Here is a 21,974-nt window from a genome sequence, read left to right on the forward strand (position 1 = left end):
TCGAGTGACTTCTCTAAAAGGACAAGAATTGAAGCCAAGGCTGCACATATGTTTCTTGAAGAAACCTAAGGTTTATGGACTAGGTATAGCCGATTAATGATCAGTTAAGATTTTATGACTAAAAATCACATTCTACTTTTTAAAAGCGTTTTTCTCGAAACTGCATATTGAAAATCGGCTGCCACCATAGCCCAAAATCTATCCAACGAAATTCTTTGAAATTTTCACGACTTATTCAGAACATATTTTTACGGTCCGCAAACTAGGATAATCGCGATTCATTCAGTAGTTTTTTTTATTTAATAAAGAAGCCTTAAAAAAATGCCAAAATTCACAAAAAAAATTTAATACGACGCCAAAAATTTGGTTTTTAATATTTTTTAATAATCCTCGTTTGCGGACTGTAGTTATGTCTTGTATCATTATCCAGTTTTTCACAAAAAAATCTTAAAAAAGCTGATGATGACCCCCTTAACACTGGTGCTTCGGGCTGCTGATTTGAATCAACTCTTCAAACCGATATCATAAAAGTCTACCTCAGTTAAGAAAAGATTTGACTCCTTGGGAAATTGAATGATGGATGAATTCTCGGGTTTCGACCTTTGATGATTTCTTTTGGCCGTCAAAGTTGCCCATTGCTCTTCGCTTTATTGCTTTTTCGGCCCCCTCCTTTACTGAGACATGTGGTCGCTATCTTTGAAGAAAGGGTTCGGTCAAGTGACCAAAGGAGTTTGTAGGTTCTTGCCAAAATATTCTTAATATCATTCTCTTCATTTAATGTCTGTTACTTCAGGTGTAGACATGGGTGGGGGCAACACCTTTCCTTACTTCTTTAATGGTAGCAAAGGCGATGTCTATTAAAACGTCCGTAATCATTTACTTTTAGAAATACTTTACTAATGGAATAAAAAATTCAATTTTCATAATGGACTTTTAATATGTTTACAAATATGTTATGCAATGAAATGAATTTTGAATTTATAATAAATATGCTGAAAGTGTGAAACAATGAAGTATGTACTCATCGCATTAGAAAATCACCCTAAATTAGAGACAAAGAACCAAGCAGCCGTTTTGTACCAAACAATAATATCATAAATTACTTAAACTAGAGTTTAATACCTATTTGGAGGATTTCTAGCTACGCGTCTAATAATCCCTATCCTTTAATCTACCGATAGTGGTTTATTCCGGATGAGTTTGTACCATCTCTCATTATCTGAACTATAAGCGTTAACTTTTCCTTCCGCTCCACATCTCCTTGATCATGTCAGCTGCTTTTTCGCCTATCATTACGGACATTGCGTTCGTGTGAGAGGTAGGAGAGAATGGTATCACACTGGTGTCTGCAACCCGCAACTTGTGTATTCCATGCACTTGGAGTTGTGGATTGACAATGGTCGTTGGGTCACTCTTGGGTCCCATTTTACAAGTCGCCACTTGATGGTGTAGCGTGTAAGACAATGTTCGGATTGAACATCTCCAATAATTGTCGGATCCGAAATGATAATGCTTGCACTGAGGCAGTGGGATATCATGCAATCTAGCTCCCAGCCTGCGCATTGCTGGTGATTGTGTGAGGCGTATCGCGGCTTTAATCCCATGCAAGAGAGTCTCTACATCCTTTTCGTTGGTGAAATATTTTGGATCAATCACTGGCCAGTGAAAGGGGTTCTTGCTTTGAAGATAGACATGTCCTACTGATTTGGGGTGGAATAACATTATAAGTGTTGTAAAGTGATCCGTGGGGATAGTCTCCAATGGCTTAAATACTGTGTTGTATATATCATCTTTTATATTCGCTCCACGCTTTAGCCCTGTGCCTTGATCTGAAGCCAAGCTGCCAGGAACTAAAATTAACTCGATGTCGGGAACATCTGGTGGCTGGTCACTGTTGGGCGTTTTAACGAAGGCCAAAGCTTCCACACCACCTATGGAAGTGAACCGTCCCATATTACGAACATAACGCCTAAGGTCTGTCACTTGTTCCTGAATCAGTTGGACGATGTTATTAATTTTAGGATTCGCAACGTACAAAGTATTCCCGGTAGAGTTAAGAATGAAGGTTGGACCAAAATGGCTCATGTGATCGTATAAAATTTTACCAACCGGCAGATCCTTGACAACTGGAATTTGCAGTTGATGTAGATGGGCAGCAGGTCCAACTCCGGAAAGCATAAGAAGCTGCGGCGAGTTGAATGCTCCGGCAGAAATTATGATTTCCTTGGTAGCAGTGACTCTATAGGTTCTCTTGTTGTTCACATATTCAACGCCGTACGCTTTCTTCGTGCTTGGATTTATTAAAACTTTTGTCACCCTAGTGTTGATCATTACATGGAAATTAGATCTGTATTGAATAGGTCGCAAAAATGCTTTCGCTGCACTGTGTCTCCGCCCTCCAAGAGTGTTGGCTTGCACGTATGAGATTCCTAACTGAGTTTCGCCGTTGTAATCTTGCACACTCATCCCGGCTTCAACTCCAGCTTGAACGAATGGTCCAACCATTCCTGTTCTGTAAGGCACGTCCTCCACGCTCAGTAAGCCATGTGTGTTATGATAGGGGGAGTTCCTCCACTCCCGCAAATTTGCTCTCTCTGATTTCAAAAAATACGGTAAAACGTCCTTGTATGACCATCCGGTGTTTCCTGCTTCAGCCCATTTATCAAAATCTTTTTTGTTTCCTCTGTTGTAGATCATGTAGTTAATGGAGCTTGTGCCTCCGAGAACTTTTCCTCTGGGCAAAGCACATTCGTTATTATACATCCCAAAACATGCTAAAGGTTGCGGTGTTGATTTGTAGTTCCAGTTTGATGAGGTGCCTTGTAGAAATGCAGCAAGAACGGGAATTTCATGGAAGAAATTTTCGACACCCCCTGCTTCTATTAGAAGTACATTCCATGATGGATTCTCCGTTAAACGATTGGCTATGACAGAGCCTGCTGGTCCTGATCCAACTATTATGAAGTCGTATGATTTGCGCGCAGTTGTAGGATCTGTAGTAGAGGTGAAAGTTTTGATTAATTTTATTTGACGAGTCCTTTTCACTACAGGAGAGAAGAGTGGGATAGTGATAAGTATTCCATGCAAAAACCGGTTAAATGGATATTTCGAATTTTCAGTATTTTCACTTTTGCTTGATTTCACTTTCTGACTACGAATATATTTCAAAGATGATAGTTCTACCCTTGCGATTCTTCAATCCTTATCACACTTACCAACGATCTGCTTGTTTACTGACACCAGAGTATCATTCGCCAATCCTAGAATGTCATCTAGATAAAGTCCTAAATTTCTAGGAGATCTATTAAACAGGAATATTCCAAGCGTAGGGCTTATTAAAGTAAAGTAATACAAGGGGTATAACCACAGCTTCATATCACTAGAAGAGTCTTCCTACTGGATGTTAGCCGGTTCAAAGTCACAAACTGAATGCCATTGAGAAGTATCTGCTGCTTCCGAGGAAACCATAAACTCTACAAAATTTTTCAGGCGGATTCTTGATGGGATTATTAACCTTGAACGAGTTTTTCTTTGGACACCGCAAAAAGAGCTGTAGAAACATTCATTGCATGTTATTTTTTCTCGAATTACGTATGCCTATTTTGTTAGGCAAGCGAGTAACCAGCAGTCAAAATAAATACACTCGTATCTTTCAGATTGTGCGTACTCGGGTGCGAAGTGAATTATTCAAGACATTTATGTCTCAGTGACGACATTTAAATTAATTCATAATCAAATCATTATCATTTGGCAAACATGTTTTAATTAGTTAAATTATGCAGGCATAGATATATGCGCATATATTCTTTGGCCTAACATTTTTTTAGAAACACACTTGGTCTGGGCTAAACACCTGTTTTCCGTGTATGATTTCACATTGCTGCATTGGATAATTGGATAATTACTGAATCGTTATCTTCCATTAGCTTCCAGATAAGTGTGCAATAATTCCGTTCGAACCGGATGCTCGCATGGGGTTAAATCTCCTGATGACTGGAGACCCTCTGAGGATGTCCTTCTATGAATGTCATACATTTGATATAAAAATAAAACCGAAAGTTAATTATATATTTTGTTCATCATCATTTACTTTGATAAGTTGTCATAAAGGTTATGGAAAGCTACCTATGTATGTCTATCTAAAATGCGTTTTGGTTTACTGAAAATATTTCGAGTATTCCCTTCTTTTGTAAAGGTCAAAAGACGCATCAAATTTTTATCTTATTTGGGGATCACTGAAGACGCTATACACAGTGCTAAACAATGGCCTTTTAAGAAAGATGAAGACGGCTTTCGACGCATTCAGATTTACTTAAAAAATCTTTATCTCCTACATAGATGGTTCTGCGAAATTCCACTGAACAATCAACCAGGTCTTGATAAATTTATTATGCTCAATATTAAATTGAATTTGTTTTGCTTTGCAGGCTTTCTGACGATATCTTTCTGACCATTGCAGGCATTGAAATGAAAGTAACTTGCTTTAATAATGGTTTTTAGTATTTATTTTACGTGATGAAAGGGAATCGAACCAATCTTAGATTCTGCAGGATAGTTAGGGATTGCGTTGTAATGGTCACTGCTATCAGAAGCGTGTGCATTTGAGTGCAACATTAAATACGGTTGGGTTATCCTTTGGTCATGCTTGAAGGGCAGCTATGATGGCAATGTTGAAGTAGCCAAGGTCGCAGATCTGATTGATTCTGACAGTTCTGGTCCAAATTAGGTCAATTGATGTTACTGAAGTGGTTTCAGTCTACAGTACTTTGATACATGATACATAAAATACAAACAGTATTGGCAATCTTTCATTTGAACTATGCGAAATCAAAGAAAGGCTTTGCATAGTGTCTTGTGCCTATTTTCACATTGAGCCGAATTTCTACATTAGTCAAGAGGAATTTTTACATAAATCCACTCGGGTCTACTTTAGAGCTCCCACAAGTGGAATATGTAACTAGCTAGAAGCAGCGTTTCTGAGTTGTGATGTATAACTAAAGTTTGAACCATTGAGTGGTTGTATTTAGGTCTCCCATTTCGATAACGAGCACTTTTAGGGGAAGTTTACTGGAGTGATTGTTATTGGTTGTGAGATAGTGCCCAACACAATGCAATATTGTCTGGATGGTTTCTGGCATTGAAGTTCTGTTTGATTGTGCTCCTAATTTTGGGGAAAAGTGTGATGCTGGTGTGATGCACGTGTAACTTTTCATTTTTAGACTTGTCCAAATTAATCGTTGAATATACAGCGTATTGCTTAGCCAATCATCATCATCATCATCAACGGCGCAACAACCGGTATCCGGTCTAGGCCTTCCTTAATAAGGAATTCCAGACATTCCCGTTTTGCGCCGAGGTCCACCAATTCAATATCCCCATAAGCTGTCTGGCGTCCTGGCCTACGCCATCGCTCCATCTTAGGCAGGGTCTGCCTCGTCTTCTTTTTCTACCATAGATATTGTCCTTATAGACATTTCGCGCTGGATCGTCCTCACCCATATGGATTAAGTGACCCGCCCAGCGTAACCTATTGAGCCGGATTTTATCCACAACCGGACGGTCATGGTATCGCTCATAGATTTCGTCGTTATGTAGGCTACATAATCGTCCATCCTCATGTAGGTGGCCAAAAATTCTTCGGAGGATTCTTCTTTCGAACGCGGCCAATAGTTCGCAATTCTTCTTGTTAAGAACCCAAGTTTCCGAGGAATACATGAGGACTGGCAAGATCATTGTCTTGTAAAGTAAGAGCTTTGACCCTATGGTGAGACGTTTCGAGCGAAACAGTTTTTGTAAGCTGAAATAGGCTCTGTTGGCTGACAACAACCGTGCGCGGATTTCATCATCGTAGTTGTTATCGGTTGTGATTTTCGACCCTAGATAGGAAAAATTGTCAGCGTTCTCAAAGTTGTATTCTCCTATCCTTATTCTTCTTCGTGTTTGACCAGTGCGGTTTGATGTTGTTGGTTGGTTGGTGTTTGGTGCTGACGTTGCCACCATAAGCTTTGTCTTGCCTTCATTGATGTGCAACCCAAGATCTCGCGCCGCCTGCTCGATCTGGATGAAGGCAGTTTGTACGTCCCGGGTGGTTCTTCCCATGATGTCGATATCGTCAGCATAGGCCAGTAGTTGGGTAGACTTGAAGAGGATCGTACCTCTTGCATTTACCTCGGCATCACGGATCACTTTCTCGAGGGCCAGGTTAAAGAGGACGCATGATAGGGCATCCCCTTGTCGTAGACCGTTGTTGATGTCGAATGGTCTTGAGAGTGATCCTGCTGCTTTTATCTGGCCTCGCACATTGGTCAGGGTCAGCCTAGCCAGTCTTATTAACTTCGTCGGGATACCGAATTCTCTCATGGCCGTGTAAAGTTTTACCCTGGCTATGCTATCATAGGCGGCTTTAAAGTCGATGAATAGATGGTGCAACTGATGTCCATAATCCAACAGTTTTTGCTTCGCTTGCCGCAGAGAGAAAATCTGATCTGTTGCTGATTCGCCTGGAGTGAAGCCTCTTTGGTATGGGCCAATTATGGTCTGGGCGTATGGGGCTATCCGGCCTAGCAAGATAGCGGAGAATATCTTATAGATGGTACTCAGCAACGTGATACCTCTATAATTGCTGCACTGTATGATATCTCCCTTTTTATGTATGAGACAGATAATGCCTAGTTGCCAATCGTCAGGCATTGATTCGCTGTCCCATACCTTGAGCACAAGTTGATGAACCACTTGGTATGATTGGTCGCCTCCATATGTAACCAATTCGGCTGTAATTTCATCGGCTCCTGGCGACTTATGATTTTTTTGCCGATGAATTGCACGGACTGTTTTTCTTAAAATTGGTGGTGGCAGCATTTGTCCGTCGTCTTCAGTTGGCGGGACCTCCAACTCGCCGATATTCTGGTTGTTCAGTAGCTCATCAAAGTACTCAACCCATAGCTCCAATACGCCCATTCTGACGGAAATTAGATTTCCCTCTTTGTCTCGGCAGGATGAGCATCGAGGTGTATAAGGCTTCATCCTACTGACTTGTTGGTAAAACTGCTCCCTGTACTTTTCTAGTTCACAGATTTGTTGGTTCTCCCAGGCTCTCTTTTTGCGTCTGTGAAGTCGCTTCTCCGCTCGCCGGAGTTCGTGATAAGTCTCCGCGCGTGCCCGCGTTCTTTGAGAATGCAGCATTATTCGGTGTGCAGCATTCTTCCGTTCCGTTGCTAGCTTACATTCATCGTCAAACCAGCCATTCCGACTTCTTTTGCGGCTGGGACCAAGTATGTTTGTGGCCGTATTAATGATAACTTTCTTCAGGTGGTTTTGAAGATCATTTGTTGATGCTTCATCTCCAGGTCCTCTGTTGACTGCGGTTATTGCGGCATCCATTTCCTTCCAGGATTCTAGTTGGCATTGTTATTCGAGCTCGGAGCCAATCCTCGACTATGTATTGTTGCCATTCACCCCTTGGTCAGCCATAGCTAGACGTCATCGCTCGGGGTTACCTTAAATGCCCTTCATTTCTTGCAAAATTTTCTGAGATCCTTGCACCCCTTTTTTACTGCCTATAAGTTAGGGGTTAAGATTACACTTAAAGTCTTCCTTGGTTATCGCAAGAGGCGACTAGCAAATTTTGGAACCTTATTGTTAACGAAACATCACGGCCTCGTATAGGGACTGACCTCACGGCTACGGCCTTTGGCTATCGAAGACGGACTATGATGGGTTTCTGGAATATTCACTAAACCACAACGATAGTGCTCGAGACAGAGTCTGCCATAAGGTCAGTGACCGACACCGTATGAACAATGAGATCGACCATTTCGCGATCAGCAGTAGATGTAGGAGTTGTCTCCTGGATGTGCGTAACAAGAGAGACATCGGCTCCGATAAGGATCATCATCTGATTGTTGCTTACGCCCGCTTGCATGTTGCGTCCGCCAAATCAACCGCTTGGATGATCCAGCTATCGCTCGACAGTGGCAGAGCTATCCTGCTGATCGGACGCCTGAGAATATCGATGAGCATTGAGTTGCCATCTTTTCCCGGGTGCTGTGCAGGTTGTCGGCGTCGTCCCAAAAGGACATAATCAGATCTGGCTGACTGTGAACGTAGTGTACGCTGTGACGAAACGGAATTTGCTATTGCGCTGGTCAAGGAAGCGGAACGCAATGATTTCAGAAATGTATACCGCATCACGAAAGAACTTGCAATTTTCGATGGTCCTGTGAAGAACGTAAACGTTCGACTTCAATATACTTCACCACGGTTCTTAACTGTATCACATCCGGCGACATTCCCCTTGTAGATGATTGTGGATAGTTACCGTCACATACTGATACGGACTGTTCCTCCAACCAGAAGAGAAATCATTTCGGCCATCAATGCGTTGAAATGGAGTAAAGCCACTAGGCTTGACCCTGCACCAGCAGTTACTGTAGATCTATTACTTCCACGTGTTCGGAAAACTTGAGAGAGCAGACTCGTTTCCACTTCGAATTTCCTTCATTGATCACGTCGAAACTCTACTGATCATCTTAGAGGAGTGCGCGGAGTTTATATCTTCGCTTTTTTCATCGATTCCGAGAAAGCTTTCGATAGCGTGAACAGAGGGTGTATCTGGAGGGCTCTACGTATAAGGGGCATTACAGGGAAACTAATAGCCATTATCAGAGCAACATATGATGATGCAAAATGTCACGTGCTGCACCGAGGTAAAATGTCAGAGAATTTTGGGGTCAAAACCGCAGTTTGTCGGGGTTGCATCTTGTCACCAATATTACTTCTTCTCAAAGTTCAAAGTGTGCCGGGTGTAGCAAAATCGATTCGCCCTCTCTCCACTCCTTTTTGTTTTTCGTTCTTGTTATGGACACTGCTTTATTTAGATGATGTTTTTCTGGCGTCTCCTACCCAAAATGTTCTCTTCAAAAATGGAATGATTGCCTCATGCAACACGGTCTCAGATTGAATATGGATAAAACTGAATTTTTGACGACTGATCCCCATGAAACATGCACTATAACTGTCAATGGCAATGACCTACCCAGAACTGGGTGATTTAAATATCTCGGTCCAATGCTATCACCCAATGGAGAACTGCGTTATGAAATTGCTTCACGGATTAGCGCACCTTGTATGAAGTGGCGTTCTACAACTGGTGTTATTTGTGATTGACGTATCAACGAACGTCTCAAATCTAAAATTTACCGCGCTGTCATTCGTCCTGTCGGTCTCTATAGTTCTGAGTGTTGGCCGACTATAAAAGACAATGAACGGCGTTTTGTGGTAATGAAGACGAAGATGTTGACTAGTGGCGTTACATGCCTTGATCACATCCGAAGTGAGGCAGCCCCATTGATCGAGGATCGTGAAAAGATTGCGAGAGAGAGGTCTTCAATGGTATATTCATGTGATTCTCGCTATGTTGAATTCATTTGCCTAGAGTGGTCTGAACATCGAAGTTGGTGATAAACGACTGAAAAGGCGGCCGAAACAACGCTGGATGGTGATTTGAAGACCTCGACCGATCATGACGATCCGATCCGATGTGAATGGGACAAAGACTAAGGAAAAAACTACACTCATGATATGTTTGCTCTCTTACCGGGTCAAGGATCTTGGAAAAATGGCTCTGGATTTGGAAAGAGAAGCAAGTAGAGTTGGGCTGAAGATAAATTAAACCGAGGTTTGACCCGCCGCACTCTCCCTATGTGCATCAATGGGTAGAGCATCGAAGGCATCGATCAATTTGCATATATAGGAAGGGTTGTTTATGCTGACGGTGGCACCAAATTGGATGCTAGCCGATGCATTAACAGCGTTAGATCCGCTCGAAATGTAGCTGTCTTAATACCAAGATCATGTTGAGACTGTTTTATGCTAGTGTTCTTTCTGTATTGCTATATGGCAGTAGCATATGGAAAGTGAACTCCACTGTTACTCAAAAGCTCCAAGCCTTCGTGAACGCCCCTCTGGTTTGAAACTACCACAACAGAAAACTTTGTCCGCGCACAGGCCTGGCACCCGTACGCATTGCGATTGGAAGGCGAAGACGGCAGTGGATAGGTGACACATTAAGTATCGTCATGCCGAGGGCACTTGGCGCAGAACAGTAGAGAAGGAGTTGACTATATATCAATAGCAGATTTTTCCGGTATACAGTATTTTCGGGACCATTTGTTCCTTCTTTCAAAAGAAAATTTACTCTCTCTTGGAAAAAAGTGCTAGCTTACATTTCCCAGCGTATAGAAATTTGTTTTATTGATGTTGATGTTGCAGCAGTTGTTGTTTTGCATTTATCTTATACCAGACGCACATTCTTGTTATCGATTTGCTTTTGCGCGTCTTCTCTGCGCGGTCGAGTAGTTTTGCCGTTTTGTGTGCCGACCTCGCTTGTGAACCAGACAAAGGCTGAAGGAAAAGAAGTATATAATGTCTTTCCTATCGTTGCATTACGTTATATGTGGTTGCCATTACCCCTATGTGGCATCACTGTCGATTCCGGGTAATTTGCTTCAACTCTCTCCAGTTGGTATCCTTTGTGAACGCTACAGGTTGTCTCTGAAGATTTGAGCAGGTTAGATTTTGCTCCTCCTTTTGTTGAAACAGTGGTTATGATTTGAGGAGTCTGTGTTATCAAAACGAAGCAACACAACGATAATTGGAATCCTTGCTTCCTAGTAATTGGTGAGAGAGATTAGCACAATTGAGGTGTTTGATCAAAATATTCTTCCTGAATTCTTCACAAATTTCAGAGTCATTCTTCAAAGACAACCTAAGGGACGTCATCGATAAAGGGATGAAAAAGTATAGATCGCCATCGTCGAGGTTCTACAGCCCATTCCGGGGCTTTGCCTTCAGGCTGTCCTTCCTCCAATCATCTTGATCCATCGATCGCATCCTCCAATTTCGAAATCCGAGCAGCGATGCGTTGTCTTCGTCAACAGAACCTCCCAAGCGCTTTGGGGGTTTTCCCACTGGTCGCCCTTCTGCTCTCACTTCGAATACCCTTTTAGGTATCCAATTGTCGTCCATAAGTTGAACATGGCCAGCCCATTGCAACTTCCGAAGTTTTTTTAGTTTGGTAACTTCAAGGACATCACATCCGCAGTATCAGCTCTTATTATTGTTCTGCATACTTGGAGCTTTGCTTTCCTCTGTATGCAACTGGCTTTTAAAATCAGATTTGATGTTTTATTTCGTGAAGTTCACTTCCGATTTTCGGAAGTTGTACTCGCCAATTGCTATATTTTGTCTAGTGGGCGTCATTTTTAAGGTTTTGTGTAAACACAAAACCTTATTAAAATCGGTTTACCGTCTGTCTGTCTGTCTGTCTGTCTGTCCGTCACACGCATTTTTCTCGGAGACGGTTGCAGCGATTGACACCAAATTTGGTGGAACGCTGGGAACTGTGAACACTCACGCATACAGTGAATTACATCCTTTTACAACGAATTTAAGGGGGGGTCCCCATACATACAAAAGGAGGGTGTAAATTTTTTTTTCATCAAATATAGTCATGTGGGATATCAAATTAAAGGTCTCGGCCAGTACTTTTCGAAGCTGGTCTTAGTTTTTACATTTGTTGGAAAGGTGGGGAGTGCGGGTGGTTGAAAGTGACCATTCCTTTAAGGGGGCCATTCTCAGAAACTACCAAACCGAAAAATCTGAAAAAAATTGAGAGGCTGCCACTATATAGTGCCTGGGCTCCGAAATACCTTCCACACTGATATCTGCATAAATAAAGTTAATAATAGTATATTACTATAATTTTTAGTAAAACGCTGCAGAACCCCCCTTAAATTCATGCTAGGACCACGAAACAATATAGGGTATAATATAGAGCATGATCTTACCAAGTTTGGTGGAAATCGCACTAGTTATAATATGTCAAAGTTGTCGCTTCTTCGCAAATTCAAGACTATAAATGTCAATATCATCCGAAAGTGGATATTCCCACATAATATATGCATATATTACGTGCTGCGTACTAAGAAATACACAAAACCTTTCGTACCTGAAGCGTCCAGCTTCCGGTTTCCCGACTTGTTATCGTTTGCGTCACAATGTTCGTCTTTTTTTTGTTAATTTGTAGACCAATTTTGTTTGTTGTTTTATCGAGGTTCATAAAAATCGCCTTTGTCCATGCTGGCAACTTTCATATAACTTGCTGCAGATTGAACAGTAGAGGTGCAGCCCATCTCTTTCTTCTAATCCGGCGTTTGTTTCAAACGCATTTGTTAGGCTATTACTGACTCTGATCTGCGCTTTTACTGAAATTTCCAAGTGAAATATTATTTTCTACAGTACACTGCTTGAAGTCCACGAATATTTGCTCGACGTCGATGTTGAATTGGGAGCATTTTTCTAGCACCAGTTTGACCGTAAATAGCTGGTAAATTCTCGATCTTTCAGTCCAAAAACGTCCTTGTTATTCACTAATCATGTTATCGGCGTACAGTCTAATTTTACCTTCTAGAATTTTGGTAAGATTTTATAGGACATACATAATTGTCTCATGTCAACTTAATACCTTTTTTGTTGATCGGGTATATCACATTTTTTGAACCAAGTTATGGATATCTCAGTTGTCACCTACGTCTGGCACTTTGTTCATTTTTTGACATTAGTTTCTGACATTATATCTTCCAATGGCGGTTCGGATAACTGAGTCGTTAGAGCACAAGGCTGTCATACGGAAGGTCGCGGTTCAAATCTCACTGGTGGCAGAGGAATTTGTATCGTGATTTGACGTCCGATACCAGTCGACTCAGCTGTGAATGAGTACCTGAGTCAAATCAGGGCAATAATCTCGGGCGAGCGCAATGCTGACCACATTGCCTCCTGCAGTGTACTGTAGTGTACCGTTACGGCCTTGAATGAAGTGCTCTAACACACTTCAAGGCCCTGATCCAATATAGATTGTTGCGCCAACGATTATTATTATTATAATGGCGTTTCGATATTTCCATTGTACTCGACCATAATTCTTGTGAGTTCTAATAATTGGGTTGTGTGTAAGAGGTTGAGGTGCTCTTTGAAATAAGCGGCGTATCTTTCACATGATTCACTTTCGGCCTCAGTGGTTGCTCCGTTTTTGTTTTTACAAAAGGTGGGTTTGCTTGTATTGACATCCATGTCTCAAGCTATTCACTACTTTGTAAGCTCGAGATGCTGTGGTCAATTTCCAATTTTTGGACAAAAGGTTTTAACTTCTTTCTCGCTTCGCTCTATATGTTGCGTGTATGCCTCATTTTTTGTCAAGCGCTCCCTGGCTTCCTTCTTCAAACCAATAAATTCTCCGCCCCCAGAGATATTTAACAACTTTTTCCGCTGTTGCTTTGATAGCGCGTTTTAGGTCATACCAGATGTCATCTCATGTCGAAGTTGTTGGGTGACTATCTTTTGGTGATGAGAAGGTGGTCTTTCTGAAGGTAGTGCCATATGGGGTCCATGTCGCTTGTGTGCGAAGCATGTCTATCTTATAATTAAACTTCTGCTATTTGCAAAGTCAGTATCGTGGAGACTGCTCCTTCCGGTTGTTTCTCGATTTGTCTTCTCGCTCTCAAACTTGGCGTTGCAATTCCCGAGCGATATCTGGACGTAATTCGGAGGCAATGAATCGTATAAGCTTTCTAGCCTATCGTAAAATTGCTCTTGGACTACGTCGTATTTTTCTTCAGTTGGGGAGTGTATATTGACAAGCCATTTATTAAAAGAACTGTAGGTTGATAACTTGTGCCTTGAAGTTTCTATCAACGATGAAAGCGTCTCCAACCTCACACTTCCCAGATAACTTCCCACTTTTGAAACTTTTGACTGCTAGAATCTGACCTTGTACTAGTTGGCTAGTTAAAGTAGATCTTTGAAAGCACCTGATTTATTTAGTAATCTTATGTTATACGATCCAAGATCGTAGGCAACCATTCGTTGAAGCAGTCCTTTCCGTGGTATAAATCCTATCCGAGGCTTTCCATCCTGTTTCTGTACATTATGGTTGGTTTTTTTTTGTGGGTGAAAACAACGACAATTTTTTCACTCAAGACGGGTGTCCTTTTTCAAGATCTTACCCATCATCCTTTCTTGCGATCTCTGAAGAAATTGTATGGGCCCCCAAGAACCCTTCCGCAGGGAGACCGTCACGTACGTACTATTAGGTTACGGTGGCTTTTCATGGATGAAAAGCTCATCGTTAATGTTTTTTGCCAGAACTATTTATATTTTCGGACGAGTTTTTAAAAATTTTGCCATTGTTAGACGACAACCGAGTCTGCGATCACCAGCGACACCCAGCCCCTCCCGGGGTCTACATCAGCTGACATTTGTTTCGCATAAAAAGATAATTCCTGAAGCTACTGCTTATTATAATATGGTTGATCTGATTAGCCAGAGTCAATCAGTGGAAGCCCGACTGACTTTGTGGCCCACCCACAATGGATAGTGAAAGCTGCAGAAGTTTACAAGCCGTTTACCGTTATTGTGGCGGTCACCAAAACCATGCTTTACTATCACATGCCCGAGCAAGGTCTTGTCATACCCAGCCTGGCATTCAGATCACTCATTGCAATCACCTTTTTCGTAACACTGCATAATTGTGATGCTTTTTAATCTGACCCGGGATCTCCCTGTCAAGGTCCTGTCAGAAAGCGGCTCCCGAGTAAAGGGAGCGCATTTTGCCGCCAGCAACAGTAGTATTACAAAAGGGAAAGTAGCACTCCCCAGTCCCTTTTATCATTTTACTTTGCATAGGCCTATAATGTCTAGCTTATATCGTCAAAATTTTCGTTGAGAAAACGAGCATTGTGGGATTTCTCGATACTATTGTCGAGCAACGTGCATAACGGTTTTTGATAGCTATAGGTCATGTCTGTCAAGACAGTCTCTATCCAAGGTAATTTTTATTAGCATAAAAATCCATTACATGTCAAAAGGCTAGAATCATGATTTGAGTCCCACACTGAATGGGTTTTCAACATAAAGTCCCCTTTCTGAGTGAGTTTGCTTGATATTGGGTGATTTCTGCCTACGTTTGCTACTGAACTTTTGAACGGTAACAGCGTGGGACATATTTCTTTTTTATTTGCGGACAGATCTTTTCAGTATTTTGGTTAGCCTTACAAGTTAATTTTCCTTTTTTGCACTGACTTGTATTTTATATTGAAAACCGCCAAGTCGTTCGTTGCTATTTCTTAACAAATCACGTTCGATGGAGGAATTTCAGTCGCTTTTCATGTGTCACTAAAAGCTCTGTTTTATTCAGATTCAGTCTGAGACGATGTTGCATGAGACGAGCATTATATTTGTGAATGAGCTGTTAGAGATCAGCTTGTTGAAAGTCGCTATGAAAAGATGATCTGCATGGAGCAATGTATAGGATGCAGGACTTTTCTTCCGTAAATCCTGGAAATCTCAAATCTTTTCTAGTGAGCGGAACAAGGGGATGATTCGTCTTGAGTACGTTAATTGGAGGAATATTCGAATACCTACCTACCGGCGGCCTTGAAAGTTTGATCGACTGAGATCAGGCTGTTTTCTGCCCTAGATCCTCCTGCTTTGATCTTATCAGCATTCTTCAGATAATTTTGGAGCAGTGTGCGGAGTCTAGATCACCGCTCCATCTGTTATTCATCAATTTGGGGAAGGCTTTCAACAGTGAGAATAGGGAGTGTATCTGAAAAGCTTTGTACGAGAGTCACTCCTGGGGAACTAATACATTCGGGTGCAAAAACCAGCGGACCTTGAACCGGCTTCGTATTGCTCGTAGATGTAGACAATTGGCTGAACTCAATCTGTACTTTGTACTGTACTAATGTTCCTGCTACCTGCGCTCATACAGCAGCTCAACTTTGCTTTGCTCGAGAACATTTTGCCTATTCTCTTCTCAGACGAGTATATAATTCCCTATATGCTTCAGATGGTCGAGCTAGAGTCTGGCGAAGAAGAAAAGAATGCTACGTTCAGTGTAATGTGGATAAAGTACAATCCGGAGGAGGGCCGCTGATGGTGTGGGGAAGAGATGTTCCGGAGACTACTGTTTATACGTCCTAATTTTCTTTCTGATGCAACAGCGTTGCAAGAGATGCACTGGACAGGCACCGGTTTCCTGTAGAAAACTACATCATATATTATAGCGGCCATCAGTAAATCATGTCCTCGGAGTAGGTTTGTTAGTCAGCCAAAAAATGAAACCTGCTCTTATCGGTTTTGAAAATATTAGCGAATGGCTATGCATTCTGTGTTTGCGAGGCAAATTTAGAAATATAATAATATAAACGTTTACGGCCCTACAGAGGAGACTGCAGAGTCGGTGGAGCATACCTGCTACAAGTCAGTTGAGCGGACCCTCTAGGCCTGTCCCAAGTATGATATCAAAATCATTCTTGGAGATTTCAACAGTCAAATAGGGACGGAGCCCGTATTCAGGCGATACGTCGGTTCCCATAGCTTACATAGGGATACCAATGATAACGGACTGCGGATTATTTAGTTAGCAGTATCGCTCGAAATGGTGGTTGGAAGTACGAAACAGTAGAACGAACCCTCGAAGCCTGTCCCAGATATGATATTAAAATCATTCTTGGGGATTTTAACAACCAAGTAGGGAAGGAGCCCGTATTCAGGCGATACACTGGCTTCCATAGCTTACACGAAAATACAAATGATACGGACTGCGGATTATTGAATTAGCAGGGTCACATGAAATGGTTGTTGGAAGTACCTGGTTTGCGCGAAAAGTGGTCCACAAACATACATGGGCCTCTCCAGATGGGACCACTTTCAACCAAATTGACCACGTCTTGATCGAACGCCGCCACATCTCAGCCTTGATGCATGTCAGAACATATAGGGGGGTCAATATAGACTCGGAACACTATCTCGTTGGCATAGTGCTCCGAGCTCAAATTACAACACCAACCCCTCCTTTGAAGCTATTCACTACACAGCCCTCCGTAACACTTATAAGGGGGAAATCGATGCCGTATTAACTGCAGCTAACAGATGTCCTGAAGATGAAGCATCGATAAATGATTTTCACAACCACCTGAAGATACTTGACCCGAGTCGCAAGAAAAGTCGGGACGGCTGGTTTGACGATGAATATAAGTTAGCAACGGAACGGAAGCATGCTGCGTACCAAGTAATGTTGCACTCTCAAAGAACGTGGACACGCCCGGAGACTTATCACGAACTTCGTCGAGTGTAGAAGTGACTTCACAGACGGAAAAAGGAAGCCTGGGTGAACCAACAGGTCTGGGAACTCGAAAAGTACTGGGTGCAACCATATCAGGCGCGAAAGTTTTACCAACAAGTCAGCAGGATGAAGCCTTATACACCTCGATGCTCAGCCTGCCGAGACAAAGAGGGAAATCTGATTTCCGACAGAATGAGCATATTGGAGCGATGGGTTGAGTATTTTGAATATCGGCGAGTTGGAGGTCCCGCCAACTGAAGACGACGGAAAAATACTGCCACCACCAAGCATAGAAGAAACAGTCCGTGCAATTCATCGGCTTAAAAATCATAAGTCGCCAGGAGCTGATGGAATTACAGTCGAATTGGTTAAATATGGAGGTGACCAACTACACCAAGCGGTTGATCAACTTTTGTTGAAAGTGTGGGCCAGCGAATCAATGCTTGACGATTGGAAACGAGGCATTATCCGCCCCATACATTAAAAGGGGGATATCACACAGTGTAGCAATTATAGAGGTATCACGTTGCTGAGTACCATCTATAAGATATCCTCCGCTATCTTGCTATGCCAAACAGGCCCCTACTCCAGGCAAATCAGAAACAGATCAGAACATGGTAATGTGGTTTTTGCTGACGGTGGCTCCGAACTTGCTGTAGCTCGACACATTAACAACACTAGATCCGCCTTCGCTGTTTTGTGTAAAATCTGGAAATACAGATATTTCAGGCATTATCTTACAATTCTAGCTATCGTTGGCGCCCAACAAGTCGACGAAATGTAGATAGATGAGAAAAATAAGGTTAATGATTTTCTTTATTTAGGGACACAAATTCTTTTAGATATATTTACTACGCAAGTGGACTAGTTTAAGTTCCTATAATTTTCTTATTCCCTCAGATAGTTTTCAGTTTGGACCAAGACCTGTCCATTTAGCTTAGGCCCTATAAGTTGAGGCTTAAGAATGCATTCAGAGTCTTCCCTACTTGTCGTAAACTGATAGAAATTTGTGCGCTAGCAACCTGCAAATTTGGAAAGCTCATTGCTACAACGCTTCGGATATTGGCTGACCTAATGGCTATGACCCTTGGCTATCAAAAACGGACTAATCGAAGTAAGTTGGTGGGACTTTGGAGAGTACGCCTCTCCCTCTTGTTACCCTAATGGCAATGTGCTTTTGTACTCTGGAAAGCCAAATGGTAGCAGACGAGAATCCAGGGTGGGGTTGCTTCTGACGGCTACTGCAAACTGTCAAACTTTTTACTGCAAGATTTCGGTCCAGGTTAAGGAGTATCACAATTGTATGATGCTACCCATCAACGCAGAATTCCGATATGGTAGAGAAGGATGGTTTCTATGAGAAATGCAGCTGTAGAGAGGTTTCCTAAAAGTGATATTGGGATCGTGATGTGTGATTTGAATGCTAAGGTGGGCTCTGACAACAGCTTGTTCGAACATGGTGGGAGGCATGGTTTTGGTGACCGTAACGATAACGGTGAGAGGTTTGCGGATGACGAGCAGCTGAAGAGGTAAAAAGAACACTTCACCACTTTTCGTAATCGTATGATATTCGGTGAAGTTTCGCCTTCTGTGGATGAAATGGCCAGCCACCATAACATGCGAATACGCATTGTTCCTTCAAGCAGAAGATAAATAAGTTCGGCCATCAATGCAATTAAACGTAATAAACTGCTGGGTTCGACGGCCACCCACCCCGCAGAGTTATTTATGTCTGGACTTGCAGTTTCTGCAAGACCGAGACCTTTGCCTGATAATGGAAAAAGGAGTGTTTGCTTGTTGCTTGTCGTCGCAAAGATAATAGTTAAAATAATCATGGAACGCATAAAAAAAATCTCAAAAATTTGGACTGGTCTTCTCTCTCATCGGGTCATGGACCTTGGCGAAATGGTTCTGTTTTTACAAAGTGAGGCACGTGAAGTTGAACTGCAGATATACACTAATAAAACGAAGGTTCTCAATCTTACGCACTCTCGCTATCTGCATTTGTCTATCTAGGAGGCGTGGGTTTTAAACGGTGGCGTCGAACCAGATGTTGCGGATTAACAGCGCTTGATCCTCTTTCGCTGCCTTATCTAAAATCTGGAAGTGCAACACCAAAATCAAGGTGAGACTGTTTGGCGCTAATGTTCTTTCTGTGTTGCTATATGGGAGTAGCACATTGAAAGTTATCATCACCTTCACTCGAAAGCTTCAATCCTCCGTCAACACTTGTTTGCGATGTGTCATCGAAGTACGCTTGCCTGATATTATCACAAACGAATAACATGGTCGGCGCAGACATGCTACTCGTGGGCGATGTGATCGGAAGGTGAAAGCGGGGATTGATACGTCATACATTAAGGAGGGGGGACAATTGCATTGCTGGGTACGGGATATAGTGGAATCCACTCTCCCAAGATGACCGGAGAGTGCGTCGCCTCAAGAGCAACAGTAGAGGAGCATCTCCGCGCGGGGAGAAGTTGAAGCACATTTTGGATAACCGCGAGCGATGGCGCGTAGGTGTGGTTGAGGCGCTGTACCCATCAAGAAGTAAATGACAACCATATATATGTGTGTAAATTTGTTTATGATTACCTTTCAAATGTTTCAGGCAATTTTTCATGACCTATTTTTTTTCTTTCAGGTATATCGAGAATGATTATATATTGAGATGAGTGAGTCTAAGTGTAGAACTAAATGTAGAATCTGATTTTAAAATTGAACTTTTACCAAAATAAATTTCTGTTAAAGCATTTCATCCTAGCTAAAATTCCATTATAAATCAAAATTAAAAATATTGATCCAGAAGCACGGCTTTCCTTCTACAAATGTAGGTTGCCAAGTATTTCTCTATGCTATTTAATCAGGATTTATTTTACTTTCGATGTTACCTCACGTGATTTCCTCTCTTCACAAAAGTGGCTCCAGGATGTTTGATCTAATGCCCTTCTTCAGAGCTTCCAGGTTTCAGTTGATTTGGTTTTCAGTGTAGTAAACCTCAGTTTCTGCGAAAGCAGAGAAAAAGGTGGGGTCGGCATCATTCGGCGCTACATTGCAGAATCCACAATTCTCAATTTTGTGGAGGTAAAACTGAAACCTACCGTGCATGCCCACTAAGAAGTTGGATAAGGAAATAATAAATTTCACCATGCTTTCGGTTCAGCCATAGACCTAAATTGTCGATGAGCCACACAGTTCATCTGCCTCGTAACTCACTTTGCAAAGAAATTTGCTGCTTGGTAAGTATGCGTTGACATTCTTCACGGGCACCTTTCTTAAATCTTTACCTTTGCGGCTGTAGATGGCTCTACGTTCGTTAGCAAGGAGGGCAACGGGGATCACCCCTGCGATCACTTTCACGGCCGGTTTTGAGACAGTGTCATAAGCTGACGCCATTCGTAAAGCATTCCGTTTCTGTACTTGGGCTAGGTGCTTACGATACACCCCCTAGTTAAGAGCATCAGCCCATGCTTCCGCGCAATAAGAAGAGGCCTCCTGATATAGGGCCCCTAAAATCCGCCATTAGCCGATTGAAGCCGAGACTCCAGATGCAGTCCTGTCCGCTGCTGCTTTGATTTGCTTGAACAAGCTCATCTTCGAATCGAACATTAAAACAAGGTATTTAACCGCTGGTTTTGACTCTGTAGTCAACTCGCCAATCGATATGGGGCGCAGGATCGGAATTATTTTTCTAGTCAAGATGATACTTCGGTTTTTTCCAGTGCTAAGAAAGGCTAAAACCAGTAGTCATCGATCCGCTTACCCGCCGCATCGCCAAGTCTGCTTTGCACCTGTATAACAGTGGCTCCTGCAACAAGTCCTGCAACGTTGCCTGCATAATCGACCAGGCGTGACTCTTGTGGGATGTCGACTTTTAGCAGACTATCGTAGGAATTGTTTCTGAGGTCGGGCCTTAGGATGGATCCCTGTGCCACTCCCGACGTGATCTCCATCCTCCTCTGATCCTCTAGCTTCTCACAGACCAGGGAGCGGTCTTTCAGTTAATCCCTTAATATCCGCAAGAGATAGATCGGCACGTGGAATTAGTTTTCTAATATGCCTAGCATATCTCTCATTTTACGAAATTGAAGGGATTTCTGTCGTCAAGTGTTATGAGGAGCGCTATCCGTCCCGATCAGCGGCTGTGTGCCTCGGCTCGATGAGCCGCATCCGCGACTTCCATAATAGCTTCCACTGTAAACTCCCTCCTCTGAACACAAACTGCCTTGGGGATAAATCCCGGGCAGCGTTAATCGCTCCATCTGGTGGTCTTTTGACCCACTTTCCCGTCCGCGTCAGGCATACACATCAGTCGGTATGCAGACGGTAGCTCAGGGTCTCCCTTTCCTTTGCTGATTAACCATGCCTTGTTCAACGCCAAAAGCAGTAAGTCTGGTCGTTGGCGGAACACCAGAACAATGGAACGTTGAGGTGGAAGCGCTGTTTAAAATTACGAACACAGTTCTCGCCGCCATTTCCACGATTCGCATCCCCCTGAAGCCCGGCCTTCTGAGAGCATTTGCTCCAGGAGAATTCCTGGAGGATGTGTTCTCGGGCCGGTTATTTGCGGTTGGCCCCCTAGTGGGAGTTTCATGGTGGTTGTGGTTATGCCTACATCGCGGGCAGAGCTCCTCGGAGCTCAAGCGTGGAGTTGCGCTGTACAACTCGGGTGCCGCACCCCTTAGTTGCGGTAGAGGTGTTAGATAGGCCTCGCATCCACTGGTATGAATGCTGAGCCTGCACTCAGTATAAACCAGGACCGCTGTGCTTGCATGGCGGGGCTCTGATTGTG

At 42.7% G+C, this 21,974-nt stretch overlaps 2 protein-coding genes across 4 annotated transcripts in view; one reads left to right on the forward strand and one right to left on the reverse strand.

Annotated features, from left to right (window-relative positions):
- Positions 1–21,974, forward strand: part of LOC119655906 (flotillin-2) — a 364,992-nt gene that overhangs the window by 34,091 nt on the left and 308,927 nt on the right. The gene's annotated exons all lie outside the window — the stretch shown is intronic.
- On the reverse strand, positions 997–3,416 carry LOC119655902 (glucose dehydrogenase [FAD, quinone]-like). The gene is made up of 2 exons (XM_038062058.1): positions 3,216–3,416; positions 997–2,993 (listed from the first exon to the last, which is right to left on the reverse strand). The coding sequence occupies exons 1-2, from the start codon at positions 3,373–3,375 to the stop codon at positions 1,234–1,236; spliced, it is 1,920 nt and encodes a 639-aa protein (XP_037917986.1). The 5' UTR covers positions 3,376–3,416; the 3' UTR covers positions 997–1,233.

The sequence above is a fragment of the Hermetia illucens genome, chromosome 4 (assembly GCF_905115235.1).
Source record: "Hermetia illucens chromosome 4, iHerIll2.2.curated.20191125, whole genome shotgun sequence".
Taxonomy (NCBI): Eukaryota; Metazoa; Arthropoda; class Insecta; order Diptera; family Stratiomyidae; genus Hermetia; species Hermetia illucens.

What these genes read in the sequence shown, in the direction of transcription:
- LOC119655902 (XM_038062058.1), bottom strand. Translation starts at nt 3,375, where the DNA reads ATGAAGCTGTGGTTATACCCCTTGTATTACTTTACTTTAATAAGCCCT. An exon ending in AGTAAACAAGCAGATCGTTG is followed by an intron (nt 2,994 to 3,215) that starts GTAAGTGTGATA and finishes CCTCTACTACAG; the next exon opens with ATCCTACAACTGCGCGCAAA.